Genomic DNA, 11,862 nt, shown 5'->3' with positions numbered 1-11,862 from the left:
TATATTTAAATTTGCTCCCTAAAGAATTCAGCACTTTTGTTTGCCTGAGTGCTGTACAATCTTAACTATAAGTATTGACAGGTTGGCTAGCAAGCAACTAAAGGATCTTATGCTCTTGCCAAATATTTAGGTAGGCATCTATGAAATTGTAACTGTTTGTACACCACCTCTGCAGTGACCAAGAATTAAAGTTATTTTCATCATGGGTGGATGAGCTTGTGGGTGAGTTTGTATGAGATATTTTAAGTTAAGTTTTACTTGCCAGCAGGAAGGAATTCCATGAATGACAACATTTTCATTCCGAGAGACCTTGTGTTTCTAGTACTCTTTTCTTCAGCTATAAAAGTGCAATACTATTTCAAGTGCAGCTCTGTATTCCTGGACAAGATCAGAAGAATCTTATTCTTCTGCTTCTCTCAAATCAGGCAAGTGAAATAATAATGGAAAAAAAAAATAAATCCAAACAACAAATATATATTTTTTAAATTTATTTTTTTAAATTAGCCCCAGTGATTTCAATTGCATGACTCATTTTTATCTAAATATTAACACTTATGTCCACCAGCATTATAGACCTGGTGGCTAGCAGTATTGCACACTGGAAATGCTCCTCCTAATAACAATTCATCTCAGTACTGCATGTGGTTTAGCACTTGTCCTAAACATCCTTAAATCTAAAGCTCTTTTGGATCTAGGTTTCTAGCACATGTTACAGCAGTTTGGCCCATTCAGCATTTTGGGGATGAACAACTTGAATGTGCTCGATCTTCTACCTTTATTTTTTTAGACAATTATTCCAGTGCTCTTCCACTCCTCTCAAAGTTTCAGGAAATCCCTGAGATTTTGACCACCTTGTCTAGGCGGTCTCTGAGCTGTTAGGGAAGTTCTGCGCAATAGTCTACTACTTACTTCTGTTGTTCATGTCTGGAAATTGGGATGAGGGGGATTCAAATGCATTTATCAGTTACAAAACCTAGAGAAATCTGCTGTTCTGGTATAACCAAATCCAAACAACCTAAACTAGACATCCAAAATTTAGTTAGCCAGTACTTCTGCAGGTGGGGGTGATGGTTTCCCCATCCAGCTCTTGAACCTTCAGGCTGTTATGGAGGAGGAGGTCACATTTTCAGCCATTCTTGTCAGTTGTGGAGCCAGGATGCTTCTCTCTATCTATCTATCTATCTATCTATCTATCTATCTATCTATCTATCTATCTATCTATCTATCTATCTATCTAGTGTGCCCCAGTGGCGCAGTGATAGGAATGCTGCTTGCAACACCGAGGCCTGGGTTCGAATCCCCGCTGTGGTGCAAGTGGTAGAAGTGCCGCTCTGCTACACAGGAGGCTCGAATCCCGGGGGTTGGACTCGATGATCTCTAAGGTCCCTTCCAACCCGCACCAGACTATGATACTATGATATTTTAAATAGGGTCCCACATTTCTTGGTTCACTACAGAATTATTTCCTTAAAGCACCTTAAAATTTGCTTCAAAATGACAAGAAGTACCTTATGAAGGTGTTCACTGCATTATTGTTCTGAAGTTCAAAGCATATTGCTCCTTACAAAAGGCTGACCTCAAAGTTATCTGCATTCTGCATGTCCTAAGAAGACTGATATTTCTAACCAATATATTAAAGAAAAAAAACGTTTTCTGAACATTTGCCTTTTAGTTTGGAATTCTTGGCTTCACATTGGCCTTCTATATGTGGAGGAGTACCATAGTTACATGAGTACATGCTGCCATGTCTGTAAACCACAGACTTCTGAGTCTTTTTGCACCCTTTTGCCAAACTTACTTCTTTGCTCAATGGAGTTTAATAGTCTTCAAATTAAGATTGTTCTACTGTGACAGTCATAGGTTCACATCTGAAATGTACATTACCAGCCTGTTACTTGACCTCAAAAAAAAGCCCAAAAAGCTTCATGAATAGTTAAGCCTTTAACTAAATATGCTCTAACAATTGTTTCAGTCAGTGATAACTATGATCTTGCTTCTATTCAATTGCAATTATAACATTGGAGTAAAAAAATTGCAGAGTTCGTACTGGCTGGTTATAAATATAACATAATGCTAACATAATGCATGCTCTGTTCTCTGTTATTTAACTCTATTTGAAGCAGACTACTCACCAGTCTGCAAAATTCTGTATTACATTCTATGAGTAAGATCTTTTAAGATGTCATTATCCATGCCAACATAAGTCTGCATTCTACAGAAAAAGCAGATGTCTGAGAATCCAAGCGTTGGGCATGACGCTGTTCAACAAGATTACTGTTCTCATTTGTAAAGCTTTGCTGAAGATCATACAAGACTATACTTTCTGTGTATAAATATATCATTCCTAAATATATAATTTATAGGGACATCTCACATTGATTTTATTGTCTAGAATTACTACTGCAGCAAAGTGTCCCTTTTTGGAGTGTAATTTTAAACTCTGAATAGCTTTATTTGCTTTGGGTAGAAAACCTTATCTGATCTGTTTGTTAGCTAGTGGCTGTTTTATATCTAGATCTACTATGAGCATGCTCTCAAAATGCATTAGGAAAACAAGGGTTCAGCACCAGTGCTCAAACAGAGAATAGGGTTAGCAGTTCAGCTCCTATAAAAAGTGAAACTGAGGCAGTGATGTTATGATTTGATGATGATAAAAAGGAAAATTCTTGGCTCAAACACACAGCTTAATACCTCTTCCCTGAAAGTCTGACTAAGCTAATATTTAAAAGCATAAATAAATCCAGCTTTTCCTAGAGAATGTTCTTAGTCTTTGTAATATGACTCCAACTTTCAATTTTGTTCCTAGTTTTGATGGCCAAGAATTGCGTTCTTGCACTTTACTCTGGCAAACCTATGTAGTAATTTAATTCATGTGACCAAGCCTTTCTTAGGATTCTCTCCTCTGAAGTCAGTCTTGGGAGATACATCGTGTTCCAGAATAGCACTGCCAATGCGTGGGATATGTTTGATCTCTGCTTTTAGACAAAAGTCTGTATTTACTGGGGAGTGACCTGCTAATTCTGTTATAGTAATGGTAGTACTCCACAACCACTAAAACCTTGGGGAAAAAAGAAACAAAACACAAAATTATTTTATTAAGGAAAGCAATGCAGAAGTCTTTTTTTAGGTGGTCTTATAGCCTAATTTCTATTGGGGCTGGAGGGGAACAGTTACACTACATAGAAAGAGATAGCACTACAGGAAAATGCTGAGACACTGAAAATAGTTTAACAAATCACAAATTTTAAAAAAGAATTAGGATTCGTGTTGAGCCTGTATAGTGCAAACTGTTACACAAGTGCCTAATAATGCAATCATAGCAGCAATGGAACTCAGGTAGCTTGACAGTGCTAAACCCCACCAGTCTTTGTTTTAACCAAGATATGAACATCCAGTGTGTGACCCCAGACATGAATGCAGCATTAGGAATAAATCTGCAACCTAAGTGCTGAACTCTTCTCCAGGTGCAATAGCATAGTGCTGTTCTGCACCCCTGGCGCATCTGTTTAACTGGTTTCACTACGACATAACTTCTTAATAAATAAACTGCAGAGGTTGTGTGAGATCAGCTCAGCATGGGCTGCCAGGGGGAAAGGGGAAAGGGAACGGGAAAGGGGAAAAGGGAAAAAGGGAAAGGGAAAAGGGAAAAAGGGAAAGGGAAAAGGGAAAAAGGGAAAGGGAAAAGGGAAAAAGGGAAAGGGAAAAGGAAAAAAGGAAAAGGGGAAAGGGAAGAAAGAAAAGCACACACATGCCTAGGAAAAAATCCATCCCAGAACATTGCTCCTACAGGTACCTTCCAATCGTACTGCCTGTCTGGTAACAGCTCTCTTTCAAGACAAGGGGAAAAAAAGTTGCTCCAACTTTAGTTTATTTCAAAAGGTCATTTTCTACACAACTCGCATCATTAACGCAGCTCCTCACCACCACAGACCTTCCCATCTTGCCTCGTTGCGCCTCCCGCCTAACTCCCGCCTGCCGACAGCGGGCGCTCCCGCCGCCATTTTGAGGCCGGGCGGGGAGCGGAGCCCAGCACGCCGCCATGGACGCAGGTGAGCGGCGCGGTGCGGTTCGGGCAGGGCGAGCGACTCCGGGCCACGGAGAGCGTCGGTGGTCCTGCCGTGCAGAGTTCGGGCGGTTCGGGAGCGATGGGCCGGACAGGCTCCGAATCGTTTTCCTCGGGAGGGGCCCGGGGCGGTCCTGCTGCGCTGCCCTCCCGGCTTGGCCCTTCTCAGGCCGTTGGCCCCGTTGGGGCCCTTCGCGACGTTCATGGAGACACCGCGGCTCTTACCTGCCCGGACGCCATGGCAGCGGACATCCCACGTTGCATCTGTGGTCGAGGAGCTGAATCTTTTATAGACCCCGAGTGTTTGGATGGAGGGGACTTTATTTACAGATCGGACCTCCCGCCAGAGCGGCCTGCGCGGTGCCCCTTCCAGCCTTCCCTTGTGCAGCTCCAGGGATGGGGCCCCCACAGAGAGGGGCGGCCCGTGCCGGGGCCTCACCGCCCCTCGGAGAAGAATTTCTTCCTAACATCTAACCTGAGTTTCCTATTGTTTGAGTTTAAAGCTGTTCCTTCTTGTTCTGTTGTTTTCAGTCAGAGTGGAAAGTCAACATATTTTTCTATAAGCTCCCTTTCCACGCTAAAAGACCAGAGTGAGATCTCCCTGAGCCTTCTCCAGGCTGAGCAAGCCCAGCTCCCTCACCCTTTTGTCATAGGACAGCAGAATCTTGTGCTGACCCCTGGGTCTGTCATCAGTGCCTACTGTACACCAATAGTGTGAGAACACTGCAGGATTCTCACTAAACTGAGACATCTCTGTACAAAACAAACAAAACAAAAAGCAGCCTCACGGTAAGCATTTCTTAAATTATGTGCAAGGAGGCTTTCAGTGAGCTGCTGGTAGTGTTCTTTTCTTGCCTTCTTATATTTTCCTTGCACTAAAAGCAGGCCCCTTTCCCTTCCCTTTTCATATATTCTACATAAAGTGTCAGAGAGCATTTCTCCATTATTTGCATCGTTTTTAGTTGTTAAAAAAACAAACAAACAATAGTACATGTATTAACATGGGCCCAACACTTATTCATGTAATAGAAAAGACTGCTAGATGAGCCCATACTTGTGGGCTCTTGGTGCTTTATCTCCTCTCTAAACGTTTCTATTTTTGTGGCTCAAGTTGAGAAACTTACTTTTAAATCTGCCATGTAGGTCCAGTTTTTACTGTTTTTTTTTTTCTCTTGTATTCAGATGATACAGGAAATCGACTTAGGTTCCAGTTGGAGTTGGAGTTTGTTCAGTGCCTAGCAAATCCCAATTACCTCAACTGTGAGTACTTAATGTCAGGGATCCTGAGAAGTTAATGTTATTTAACAGTTTAATGATTACGTGTAATGGTAAACAATGTGTGTGTGTGTGTGTGTGTGTGTGTGTGTGTGCGCGTGCGCAGCTGGGCAGAGGCGAAGGGTAAACAAAGAAAAGGGAAGAGATCTTTAAGGAAAAATGTAGTCTGAGGATAATTTAATTTGTCCGAATTTCAAAGGTGAGGTAGAAGAGGGAGGAGATGACACCTTTAAAATGTGAAATGATTATTTCTTGAAATAAAACACAACTGTCTGGTGGAGAATAAGTGCACATCTGTAGTAGAAAATAAATAATAATAATTACATTTCAATCTTAGAAGTACTCATATCTGAAACCAACATTTCACTAATGCTTATAATAGTTTCAGGTGGAATTCTTAATTTCTTTGGTTTTCCCTGACAGTTTTGATGTCAGAAGTTCCTATTTTTGAAGACATCGCATCCTTGTTGCTGTATAAAAGTTATATGCTAACTCACTATGCTTAACTTGTATTAGAGTGTTGACTTAAGATATATTTTTCCCTTTGTGTTTTTTTTTATTGAGTTGTAAAAAATTCCTTGTCTCTTATTTCAGTTCTTGCACAAAGAGGATACTTCAAAGACAAAGCTTTTGTAAACTATCTTAAATATTTACTGTATTGGAAAGAACCTGAATATGCAAAATACTTGAAGTAAGTATTAAAAGCCCTCAGGTTTCTGCATTTTAATGATTTTTACCTTCTCTTATGCACTGTAAAGTAGCATGTGCATATTTGATTTCTCCCTGCAGCCAAAACCTGCACTGTGTTTATATGCAGTATAAATTTTCCTGTTTCCTGTAGTCTGGGATAGGCACAATTAAAGAACGTTTCATTCTTGACATATGCATGGAATTTTCCATTTGCAACCTTTATCTGCACCTTCTATCTGCATAAAGCAAGATTACTGAACATCACGGGACAAAACTACTTCAGCCCACTAAGAACATTCTGAGAGTGATTTTTGCCCTGTTGATAGCTACACAAAGAATCGTTTTTTTTCATTTTTTTAATTAATGTTTAAACTCAGTTATTGAAATTTTTTTTGTTTACTTCAAATGAGCTCTGGAAAGAGCTATTTAATTAATTAGTTTTTGTTTTAATGAAATCTAGTATTTATAAAAGTTATTTTAATCAGCTCCGTGTATGTATTTATATTGTTATTGGATTCCCTGTTTTCTAGCCTTGTAGTTACTGAAGGTATTAAGTTACAGTGTATGGAAAAAGTACAGCGCTCACTGTTTCAGGTACTTGAGTAAGGCACTAAATGACTAAAATAATGGAGAGATACTGGAGACTCCAGTTCTAGTGCACCTTGTAAATTGTGTTTTTTTTAAATCCAGGTATCCTCAGTGTTTGCATATGTTAGAGCTGCTCCAGTATGAGCACTTTCGCAAAGAACTGGTAAATGCTCAGTGTGCCAAGTTTATTGATGAGCAGCAGATCCTTCACTGGCAGCACTATTCACGGAAGAGAATGCGCCTCCAGCAAGCACTAGCAGAGCAGCAACAGAACACCTCTGTGAAATGAAAAGCACTTGGAAGAGTGATGATAAAATGTACTTTGCATTAATTCAAGTATTTACAAGAAAGGAACAAAGTCTTTTGTAGGTTTTGCCACGTGTATGCTTTGAAGTTTTGATTTGTCTGGTGACTTTGTCTTGTAGCAACTTGTAACATTTTTACAAGAGAAGCCTGAAACACCTACTTCTGCAGTTTCTTATGTGGGATGGGCAATCTTGTTAAAAGTATTATTTCTGGTATTGGTTCCTTTTGAAAACCAAACCTCCTTTTTGAGGGCACTGACATTGCTGCATCAACAAAAAGTGTCATTCAGAAGACTCTCCAGCGAGAGAGAACATGTCTCCAAATGTGACTAAGACGTACTGCTTTTTAAGAGCAAAGTGATTATGGTTGTTGCACAAAATTAATATGTAATTTTTTCCCTGGAAACAGAGATGAGCTATTACTTGTCCATTCTGTTTAGCTGGGGTTTTTTGATGGGGGGTCGGTGGGCAGAGGTAATTTAGACTTCTCTTGATAATGTTATTTGAGAGACAAAAAATGCAGTGTGAAGAGATAAGGACTTGCAGAGTGGAGCAGAAATAAGTAATGACAAACTTTTATAGCACAGATAGAGCAGTGCCATGTTTGTTTCCTGGGTTCTGGTACAAAGGTGGTGTAAATGCTTGCAAAACTGGAGAAGCATTATGTGTTCTTGTGTAGCTGTTGTTTTTTTCTGTAAGGATGAAGATCATGGTAGCTGTGAGGGATTTCATTTTCATATTTTAGATTGTGCTCATGCTGTATTCACCTGTTTCATATTCCTGTAGGAGTAGGTGCAGCAGTGCAGTCAGTGACATGGAAACTGCTAGCCCTCAGCTCACCATACCTGCTGCTAAAGAGATAAGCTGCTAAACATTGTTGGTGTTGAAAATTTAGCTTAAAAGCTTCAGCAGCTGCATAAAATTAGCTTCAGGAAGAAAAAGTATTTTTTTCTGGTCTTCTACCTGCTCCTCTCTGTACCTCCCCCTCCTCCGCTATTAAAGGTTAAACTTAGTCATTAAGTATTACTGTTCAGTAAATTCAGACTGCTGCCTTGGTTTATATCTTGAGCTTGGCTTCTTTGTAAAGACTTGACAGACTCAAATTTATTTCAACAAAGAAGAAAAGAAAACGGTTTTTTTTTGTTGCAAGAGTTTAGTAGGTTAGAACCTAGAATTTAATGACATTTATCTTGATTAGTCAAAAGTAATTAAACATGATAGTTTCGGGGGGGGGGGGGGGGGGGAGTGAGGATCCCACGACAGGACAACACAAGATAAACATCTTCATAAATGATTGACTACTGGAGGATTTAGTCTTCAGTAAACAACATACGCACAAGATCTGCTTTAAAACATTCCTCTTCAACCAACTTCTGAGGCTGAAAGAAAAGATGTTTTTAGGAGAAATTAAAATATCTAGAGCTATTCATACCTAATAATATTAGCCATGCTACGGCAGCTGTTCTTGCTAGATGGCAAGTGGGAGCTGGTATGCGGAGTGGAGACAGCAGTGTAAGGATAGATGAAAAAATGCCTGTGTATTGTCTGTTCTTTGAAGCATTCCTACAAAAGTAACCAATGATTTAAATAATGGATCAAAGTTAAAGCTTGGTGTGGTATGTTAATGTTTTCAAGAAGAGAGTACACTACCTACAATCCTGCTCCACTTCTATAATTCAGCATTTGGCTGCAAGTCAGGAAACTGACAACATTTTGCTAAGTATCTATCCTGCCCCTCAAACAAGATGCGTTAAGTGTATATATTTCATTTGATAAGTTCATTACAGAGAGCATTCTGCGAGAGGTAGTTCTCTGAGAGAAAACAAATTTGAGCTAGAAAAAGTGCATGGATTTTCATCAATGCTGAAAGGCGTCCCACACTGTCTGTTCTGAAACAAGAGAAGGTATAAGAAAATGTGGACAGCAAACACAGTGACTGTCATAAGTTCCTGTCAGTTTCCCGCTTGAATGCATGTAGAGCCACAGCATATGTTGAATGACTTACTGTTCCGTATTTAAGTAGTGTAGGCACTCCTGTTAGTTTCAGATTCTTCCTGAATTCATTGTTAGGATCTTTCCAGCTGTTAGCAAAGAGTGTAGTTAAACAGAACTTGTAAAAATACAGTTTGAAGTTTGACTCTTAAAATTCTTTCAAAGGGATGATTCTGCCTCCCACCTCCCCAACCTCCTTGTTAGAACAAGCATGCAAATAATCCACTTAAGGGAACTGTAGACCTGTACAGACAGAACTAACTCAGTCACTAGTACCAACAGGTTAGTTAGCCTGCAGGCCAGGAAAAGTGAAGTAATGTCAGTTGTTTGCATTAAAACGGTTACTTACTAGGCTCTGTCTCCAACAAGACAGTAGATGAACACTGATTCATCAGGCATGTTATGAAGCTCCTTCCTCACAACTGGTTCAGCTAGAGAGTAATTTCTCAGTGTTAATAGTTAATACACCATGCTACAATATCATGAGCATTCAGTCTGACTAGCAGTGCTACTAATGAATGCTTTGTCTGCTTCGGGCAGACAGCTGTACTGTTTCATGTGGTCATCCATAAGCACTGCAGGATGTATATACTCAGTGTTAAAGGGACCAGCCTTTGCACGAAGACCGACCGCTGCTCTGACAAGTCATAAGAACACGCGGGCTGCTGTCTGGAGGAGGCCGAGCAGAACAGCAGCAAGCTGCTGCCCTGTGTAATCCAGCAAGTATAATCCAGAGAGTTCAGTGTAATGCATTCATAACACCTTCGTATTGTGCTCCCAGACACTGGTAAGTTACTTCTGCCTTTTGTTAGGGAAAGCATTAGTGGATTCATATAAGATTTACATCGAATTGTTTGCCGAGACAGAACAACCACCCTCTGTACCAGCCTCTGCCGAGCAGCGTAACGTTCCACGCGTGGGCGGCTCGGCACTGCTGTGGCAGCTCCCAGTCAGCGGCCCGCAATGGCGGCCCGATTAACGCCGGGGATAACTGCAGTGGGACACGGCAGTGGCGGTCTGTGTGCACCTCTGCACCGCGCCGCGACCGCTTGGAGTTCCCACCGCGCGACCCCCAGGAAGACACACCCGGCGCAGGACTCCCGGCGCAGCTCCGCCGGCCTCACACCAATGAGAGCGGCTGCGGAGCGCTGCGCGCCCGCACGGGCCGAGGCCGGAGTTCCCTGGGGAGCCATCTCCCGCCCCGGACCTCACCCGTCACGCAGTCCGGGCACCAGCTCTGGCCCTGGGCATCCTTGTCGCCGCAGAAGAGCGCGAAAATAGGCCGGCCGTGGTAGCGCTGCGCCGTCTGTACGAACTCGCTGTACCCACGGACCTGCTTCTCCTCCCAACCCATGGCGGCCGCGGGAGGTGGCAACCGAGGGCGGGAAGGCGCAGCCCCGCCCAGCGCGTCCCGGTTACCGTACTGCGGGGCCGCGCTGCTTCCCGACGGCCTCAGCGGCGGCGGTCGCCGACAGCGGGTTTGAACCGCTGACCTCAGCGGGCCGGGCCGGGACTCCTGCGGGGCGCGAGGGGTGGCGGTGCCTTCCCGCTGGTGCCTGAGGCGCGGCGCCAGGAGCGGGCCTCCGTGGGCCGTCCCCGGCACGGTTCGGGTCGCTGGGTGCAGCTCGCGGCTTCCCGCTGCCTGTCCGGCCTATGGCGGCGCGTCGTGACTGAAACCTCCGGCGGGCGCGGATCGGTGAGTTCTGGGGCGGTACGGGCCGAGCTGACGAACAACGGCAAAGTCTCGACTCGGCTGCTACAGAAGCGGCAGTTTCGGTTTTTAATTCCCGAGGTCAAACGCAGGGGATATAATTTTCTGATGATCTCGACACATAGCTTATATTTCAGATAATTCGCTTTGAATAGCGCCCTTTGATCTACGTTCCTTTTGTAATAGGGCACGAGCCTGCTGCCCTGAGTGCTGCCCTACTCTGTTCTCATACTTTCGCAGTATGCTGTTCTTGTAGGTAGATAACTACTATGGAAATCCTGCAGTGTTCTGATCATAGAATCATAGAATCATCAAGGTTGGAAAAGACCTAAAACACCATCCAGTCCAACCGTTCACCTATTACCAATAGCTCCCTCTAAACCATGTCCCTCAACACAACATCCAGTTGTTCCTTGATGAGCCATACCATGGCTTGTGGCGGTGCTCCTCAGTGTTTGTGGGTGTGTGTAAAAGAAAGATATAAATGGTAAATGTTGCATTAAGTAACAGAAATGTACTTTCCATTTTGTACACTGCCTGTGTAAAGGCACTTGATCTATTTCCTGGTTTTGTGTGCTTCCTCAGATTGGTTCTCAATCTGTTTGTTATTCACATAAGACCTGGGATTCCTTTTCAGAGACAGAAATAGCATATGATTCTTCTTGTATCCATAACTAACTGTAATTGTAAGCAAAAGACAAATAACTCATTTTTCAGCATCAGGTTAATGTGATGGGACCAAGCAAGCCTTTGTCTGATGCTCCACTCGCACCCACTACCCAGCTGTACAGGAGTGAAGCAAAACCTTTACAAACACAGGTACTGTTTGACTTTTTCAGCAGTGCTGAAGGAATTTTCATTTGTGATTACTACAAAAAGATGAGTGAGATGCATTTCCTGGAACAGGCCACTCGTGAATGTCAGATCTTCATACTTGCTTTCATAACACTGTCACTTATAATCTTAACCCTTTTTTTTTTTTTCCTGGCGTGGAACTGAAACTACACCTGCAAATACCATTTGCTTGTCTTAGCCTCCTACTTTACCACATAGTCACTGAATCTAGAAACTTTATTCTGTTACTGCATTTTAGCTTTCCATTTCTCCTTCATTGTGCGTTCATTGTCATTTGTCCATCAGTTACCTTTGTAACTCTGCTTTTGGTATGATATAAATAATACCTTCTTACATTACAACTTACTAATTTTGTTGCCAGAATTTTTTTAAAATCTTTGTAA

At 42.4% G+C, this 11,862-nt stretch overlaps 4 protein-coding genes across 16 annotated transcripts in view; 2 read left to right on the top strand and 2 right to left on the bottom strand.

Moving 5' to 3' along the window:
- Window positions 1-4,471, bottom strand: part of XAF1 (XIAP associated factor 1) — a 35,122-nt gene extending 30,651 nt beyond the window's left edge. For 2 of the 5 annotated variants that reach the window (XM_085521852.1, XM_085521847.1), the window contains exon 1: window positions 4,289-4,471. The gene's annotated coding sequence lies outside the window, so the exon portion shown is untranslated. The remainder of the gene's footprint in view (window positions 1-4,288) is intronic. The other 3 variants (XM_085521853.1, XM_085521851.1, XM_085521850.1) reach the window with 3 other exon arrangements.
- On the top strand, window positions 4,005-7,981 carry MED31 (mediator complex subunit 31). Its single transcript, XM_015881132.3, has 4 exons — window positions 4,005-4,049; window positions 5,246-5,323; window positions 5,933-6,029; window positions 6,719-7,981. The coding sequence occupies exons 1-4, from the start codon at window positions 4,040-4,042 to the stop codon at window positions 6,903-6,905; spliced, it is 372 nt and encodes a 123-aa protein (XP_015736618.1). The 5' UTR covers window positions 4,005-4,039; the 3' UTR covers window positions 6,906-7,981.
- TXNDC17 (thioredoxin domain containing 17) lies at window positions 5,487-10,286 on the bottom strand. The gene is made up of 4 exons (XM_015881133.2): window positions 10,126-10,286; window positions 9,263-9,344; window positions 8,927-9,002; window positions 5,487-8,300 (listed from the first exon to the last, which is right to left on the bottom strand). The coding sequence occupies exons 1-4, from the start codon at window positions 10,265-10,267 to the stop codon at window positions 8,232-8,234; spliced, it is 369 nt and encodes a 122-aa protein (XP_015736619.1). The 5' UTR covers window positions 10,268-10,286; the 3' UTR covers window positions 5,487-8,231.
- Window positions 10,287-10,361: 75 nt separating this feature from the next.
- KIAA0753 (KIAA0753 ortholog) overlaps window positions 10,362-11,862 on the top strand; it is a 39,658-nt gene continuing 38,157 nt past the window's right edge. For all 9 annotated transcript variants that reach the window (XR_014936418.1, XM_085521838.1, XM_085521840.1 and 6 more), the window contains exons 1-2: window positions 10,362-10,609; window positions 11,342-11,443. Coding sequence is in view for 8 of the 9 variants with exons in the window: in XM_085521838.1 (XP_085377964.1) it covers window positions 11,357-11,443 (87 nt within the window). In the remaining variant the exon portion in view is untranslated. The remainder of the gene's footprint in view (window positions 10,610-11,341; window positions 11,444-11,862) is intronic.

Source organism: Coturnix japonica, chromosome 22 (assembly GCF_054131305.1).
Source record: "Coturnix japonica strain WE chromosome 22, WE-NBRP24, whole genome shotgun sequence".
Classification (NCBI taxonomy): domain Eukaryota; kingdom Metazoa; phylum Chordata; class Aves; order Galliformes; family Phasianidae; genus Coturnix; species Coturnix japonica.
Note: the sequence above shows the minus strand (reverse complement) of the source record. Positions and strands in the feature narration are given on the sequence as shown.